General features: G+C 45.1%; 1 protein-coding gene across 1 annotated transcript; it reads right to left on the reverse strand.

The window, feature by feature from the left end:
* Positions 1-260: 260 nt before the first annotated feature.
* On the reverse strand, positions 261-2,070 carry PtA15_11A410 (uncharacterized protein; the record flags this gene model as incomplete). The annotated part of the gene is made up of 5 exons (XM_053161316.1): positions 261-268; positions 294-1,046; positions 1,166-1,256; positions 1,355-1,468; positions 1,534-2,070. 5 exons carry the CDS (start codon positions 2,068-2,070, stop codon positions 261-263), a joined length of 1,503 nt encoding a protein of 500 aa, XP_053025274.1.
* Between the last annotated feature and the right edge of the window lie 4,155 nt (positions 2,071-6,225).

The following is a 6,225-nucleotide window of genomic DNA, read 5'->3' on the forward strand; positions in this document are numbered from 1 at the left end:
TGAATTCATGGATTTGGCTACAGGGGTGGAAAGTAAGTTCCCAAGAATGATTATGACAGAAAAAAAATGAAAGTGAAAAATATGAAAAGTGTGAAAATTTTCCAATTTTGCGCAAATTTCTCAGAATCTTTACTATTTCTCAAACTAAGGAGAGAAAATTACAGAGAACAGTATTGCATGTGACAGGAATGATAAAGAATGAAAAAACTGAGACCCTCGACGACCAGCTCGGCCAGACATTTGGATGTATTCACCCGAGCTCAAACTCCTGAAGTCTTTCCCATCAAACTTACGGACAGTAGTGAAGACAACGGTCTTGGCGGGCATGTTTAAGCCGATCGAGAAGGTTTCCGTGGCAAATAAGACTTTAATCAGCCCTTCTTGGAACAAGATCTCGATGACCTCCTTGAGGATCGGCAGTAGACCACCGTGATGGATTCCAATCCCCCGTTTCAAAAGTGGCAAGATGTGCTTGATCTGTGGCAAGCCTTGATCGTCTTCAGACAAGTTGGAGATCGCGTTCTTGAAAACCGTGTCGACGGTTTCCTTCTCTTCTTCGGAGTTGAATTCTAACTTGGACATCTGGATTGCTAGTGCCTCACACTCTCTCTTCGAAAATGCGAAGACGATGACCGGATTATAGTTCTTGACCATGATCATCTTGATGATCTTGTAAATATCGGAGGGGCCTTTGGTCGAGTTACCGCCTTTCTTAGTCTTGCCCTGCTTGTTTCGACCGGACATCGAGCTCGCAGGATCTTCGCCTCTCGAATCATTCAAGGATCCCATCGCTTTTAAGAAGTTATCCTCTCGAAATACGCCCTTCTCGTCGACGACCAAATGGATTCCGTCGCCGCCAGATGGGAATAAATAGTGCTGTAGTGGGGTTGGTCGGAAATTGGTGTAAACGACATGACAAGGTTGATCGTGGGTATGGCAAATCCATTCGGCAAACTGCATCGCGTTAGGTATTGTTGCCGATAGAAATACATATCGAACCGAGTGGGGCAATAGAATGATGGTCTCCTCCCAAACGACTCCTCTTTCTGATATGACATAAAAAACCCCGAACATAGATTAACTTTCTTGAATGCCGGTGGAGAGAAGAGTGATCTTTGGGGCATGATTTGGCCCAAGTTGAACGAGAAGAGGAATGGCTGATTACCCTTATCGCGCATATAATGAATTTCGTCAAAGATGACCCAAGCCACTTCTCTCATTACTTCTGAGCCACGATACAACATCGACCGTAAAATCTGTTTTGGATGAGTAACAGAAGGACGCAATAATCAGGATAAACCGGTGCATTTTTTCTAGCTTATTTGGTTCGTCTGAGGGTGCGCTTTGTGCTGACCTCTGTTGTCATGACTAGACATGATGCACTTGGGTTGATTGTCACGTCCCCGGTCATCAAACCCACGTCCCCAAACTCGGCCATCAATTCTCGATACTTTTGATTACTAAGAGCCTACAAAACAAGATGAATTTCAAGCAATGGGAGAAAATGATTAAGAGGGAAGAAAGATGGCGGACCTTGATAGGAGAAGTGTAGATGACTCTCTGTTTGTTTTCGAGACATTGAGCGATAGCATACTCGGCAACAACGGTCTTCCCAGCGCTAGTATGGGCTGAGACGAGTACGCTCTCGTTACGTTGGATTGAAGTGGTCGAGACTTGTTGGAAAGGGTCGAGTGTGAAGGGATATGTCCTAGCTGGTTTACTTGGGGGGCGATGGGCTGAGATAGGGATGTAGTTGTAGTTGGGTGGGAGGGCTACTTGGTGACGAACTTGGTGGGAGAGGGTGAGTTGTTGGGGCTTCTCTTCTCCTAAGCCCGACTGCTCGGGCAGGAGTCCGCTACTGGCATCGATCTGTCGGGCAGCGTCTGTCTGGAATTCGTCCGCTACTAGCACTGGCTGTTGGCTTGGGATCTTGGTGCGGTCTTCGGACTGCATCTGATCTGATGGTGAGCTGACCCGCGTCCGTTTCGGAGATGAGCTGGTCGGCTGGGTCGGAATGGTTGTTGGTTGCAGCCGTTTCTTGCTGTTAGTCTTCTCCTGGGTTGGTTCCATTGCTGCTCGTGCTCGTGCACGTGCTCGTGCTGCTGAGGAAGTGCTGCTTGTTGACCATTAGGGCTGGTCTTACCTGATGTTGAGGTCGATGGGCAGAGAGTGTTGAAGATGACAACGAGGCAAAGGGCTAGCTGGGTTGTGATGTCTTTGCAACTATCGCGATTCGCGACCTATGAAAATAAAGTTTCCGGTCAGGGCGCAATAGGGTGCAATTCAGGGGAATATGTAGGAAGACGAGGCGAGGGGGAAGGGTCCAAATATGGCCGAGTTTGATCTGGATAGGTTGCGTGCAACAAGACCATTGTAGTTGACAACAAGGCTTGGGTGGGGGCGTTTGCAACACGTCTGACAAGAGTTGGGTGGCAACCCGGCGTCTATTTAAGAGGGGAGGGGGAGGTGTGTTTCTCCCCAGGGGATCCGGTTCCGTCCTACCCCCTCCCTGGAGCTGCCCTAATCAATTGATTAGGCCCTCCTTGAAATCCAATTTGACCGGCCCACTTTTGCTTGTTGCTGCAGCACAAGCTGGAGGGTCAATCCGAGGTGCCCCCCGGGGTATTTGGGGATTATTTTCAACCTGTAATATGTCTTTTGCTAATGAACATAGGCAAAACCCATGATCTTGCCTTCCATGATTCTGTGGATTTAATAAACTTGGATTTAAGAGAAAAATAAAATTCAGATGATACATAAAGACTACAGTCATATAATTTTATTTATAATGATTCAGTATGTGCAACAGGCCATAAAAAAGAAGCTGTGTAAAATGCTCCAATCAAACTTCAATCCCAATTATTTGGGAGCGCAATTCACAAGTGGCCAACTCAACCAAAAATGATTTTGGTTGAAATAGATATATCGCTGAAACACTGTCAGAATCTGCTGCATTGCCCAGTGAGAAAAAAATACCACAAATTTTTGGCAGTTTCCTTTTTCAAATTTCCATACAAAACATAAATTCAGGAAAGCATCTTCAACAGACTGGATTAAAACTGAAAAACTATTTGATTGGTGTTAAAACTACCCAATGTACCCCCAAACTCAAAATTACAATGATTTAATTATGATTTCAACACAAAATGAGAGAAGGTTTTTGGCACAATGAGTTTCTCAGATTTGATTTGATTCTGAAATTTAAATAGCAATGGGAAATTTCCATGGCAGCACATTTCAAGCAAAAGGCTTGATGATTTTCATGTAAATTAGTCACTGTCATGTTCTGGCAACCAAGGATCCATTTCCAATGTGAAATATAATGAAGATTAAAATTGCACCCAACAGGAAAAGGAGCACTGTGGTATGAATTGGATGTACCAGTGCCTCAGAATTGTAATTCTTATAAATATCAGGCTTTTGCTACGTATAACTTTGTAATTTCCCATTTACCTACACAGAATTTTAGTTTGGGGGAAATAGACGAATTTTAGGGATAATTAGATACTTCAACACACCATGAGTGAGAATAACATATCAGGTCTTTCTCAAATGAAGTAAATTTTAGTTGAATGGAACAAACTGAACAATCTTTTTCACTGCAAGAGATAAAGAACTGAGTTTAATGGTTGGTGATTCTGGTAGATAAAGAGAAAAGAGCCACAAGAAGAAAACATGCCAACTAAATACAACTAGGTCTTTCTTTTTTTGGGAGGAGCATTTGCTTCTTCAATTTGATCATTCAGACCACCTATTTGTAATTTTTTTTCATAATGCCCTTGAATATAAGCAGTGATAGCTTTTGCCATTCTTTTGTTTATTTGACAAGAAAATCCAAGTCTGGTGTACATGCCAGACGGGGAACAGCCAGAGAGAGTTTGGTGACGATAATCTTGGGAGCAGAACACACAGAGGGTAACACCCAGTGTTTTATTCAAGTCCAAACACACTTGAAAATCACAAAAAGTAAACTGCCCACCAATCATATCAAACCCTTCATTGGCTAAGATTTGAGGATTGTCGCCGTTTTGAGGATTGAAGATTGGGATCCAACCCACCAAGGTCCAGTCGTTGACGTCGTTGTCGTTGTGTGGGAGATTGTAGAAGTCATACATAGTGAAAGTGAGGAAAGAGGCGAAGTCGGAAGATGTGTAAGGTTCGCCAAATTCTGTGTGATTCATCAAAGGATATTGGTTGATTGTTAGGGTTTCGTGATAGTTTTCGTGCACAGTGGGTGCAAAGGCTTTCAAGTGGTCTGAGAGCCATTTGCCAGCTTTGAGTAAACGGGCCTTCTGGTCATCGGGGTCGAATCTGAGCAGGCGCATTTGTTTCCGCAGCATTTCAGCAGCACAAAACCTTCCAAAGTGCTCAGTGTTCTTGGAGCACTTACGCCAACCATCACCCCACAATGTTCCACCTTTCTGTGGGCCGTTTGTTTTGACTTCGGCTACATAGTCGATTCGGCTGAGAAGGTGCAAGACAAATCTTTCCCACCCTTTCTTCTCATTGGCGGCCATTGTCTCGAAAGGATACCAGGCGGCCATGCAGAATGGGGGGAGGTCCTCGGGCGCAACGATGCAAACACCATGTGTGAGCAAGTAGTATTCTTCCTTGACGGTCTTCTGGCTTGTGAAAAGTTCGGAAGGGCACAGATCATGTTGACGAGATTTTTCAATAACACGATGGTAGATGTGGTGATGCTGGTTAGGAAGACAAAGCGGTGCTTCTCGTTTTTCTCGCGCTTTCTCATGGTGTTTCATTTGTTTCTGCGGTCGAATTCGGCGGTGGGGCCTATGAATAGGAGGCAAATAAGAAAAATCAGTAGCAAACCACACTTAATTTCAGTGTTGAGAGTGGTGCAATGGGGGTGCAGCCAGCAGCATGAGCGCGGCCAAAATGATGGTTTGGCCAACACTCTTCTGCTTGCACCCAAATAACTTTCCCTCAATCAGATAGCATATTGTAGGAGTAGCCGTGGTGAAAATGATGGTTTCACCAACTGCACTACTCCTACGCAATACCACTGACAAGGGAAGAAGGAAATGCACGAAGGGAAGAAAGGACATACACAAATGGATTGGTTGGATATTCCTCTTTTGCAAGCAAGGAGAATATTGGCGAGAGAGGTTGACTGGCGGAGGTAGGATTCACGGGGATGTTGAGAGTGTGGTAAAGTGAAGTATTGCTGAGCTTTCCCAGATTTGTTGCCTGACCACCCCAAACGTAGATGGATTCGTTCCAAGAAGCTAAGAGCTGGCCACAATTTATGATTTGCTCAAGGCCATCGACCGGCAAAGCATACCAAACATGAGCTGAAAAATTTGTTGGAAGTGAGTCATACAAAAAGATCAATTGGAGAGAGAAGCAAGGAAATAAACACGAACATTTTAGGTTTAGAGCATACATGTCGTGGAGTATGGCACCATCATCGCCAGTACCACCAAGAACGTACATGTAGTCTTCAATTTGGGTTGCCGAATGCAGTTTGCGAGGAGCTGGGATTAAACCGGAGCAAGAGATAGGCTTCCACTCTTGATTTTCAAAAGAGTACTCCCAGAGATCGTTGAGTAGATCCATACCGCTTGTGCCGCCAAAGATGATCCAGGATTTCCTGTACTGTACTGCTGAGTGCCTGGTACGAGCAGGAGGTAGTTTCAGGTCCTGTGCAAACGAGTAACGATGCCAGTAAAGAGGTGATGGAGCTGGGTTGTTGTACATATAAATCAAATTGCAAAAATCAACTCTACTGGGTACCAGGCGCATGATTATAGACAGATGATGGCTTACATGTATCCCAATCCACACCTATTCGCCAAAGGTCGCCATTGATGGAGCCATCAAGGTTTTCACCAGCGAAGAGGTAAAGAAAATCCTCGAATAGTGTAGCAGTTGAGCCAGCCACAGCATGGGGAGAGGGGCCCGACGTTTCTGAGCGAGTCCAGGAATGTGTAGACAGCTTAAGTACATAGAGATTCGTGTCTTGCTCGGCGAGGCCCTCTGAGGAGAGCTGGCCACCCCAAAGAAAAAGCTGGCCATCGTTTGCAGCCAAAACGGCATCAGAGCGAGGTGCCGGGTTGGAGCCGCGTGTGTTGAGAACAGAGACTGTGAGGTGCAATTCGGGACATTGAGGATCAGGAGAAAAGGAGAAGAGATCTTGCTGCAAACAACCATTGAAAGAACCACCAAAGGAAAACATTGTAGGTGGAGCCATGAGAGAAAAGTGAG

Source organism: Puccinia triticina, chromosome 11A (genome assembly GCF_026914185.1).
Source record: "Puccinia triticina chromosome 11A, complete sequence".
In the NCBI taxonomy this organism is placed as follows: domain Eukaryota; kingdom Fungi; phylum Basidiomycota; class Pucciniomycetes; order Pucciniales; family Pucciniaceae; genus Puccinia; species Puccinia triticina.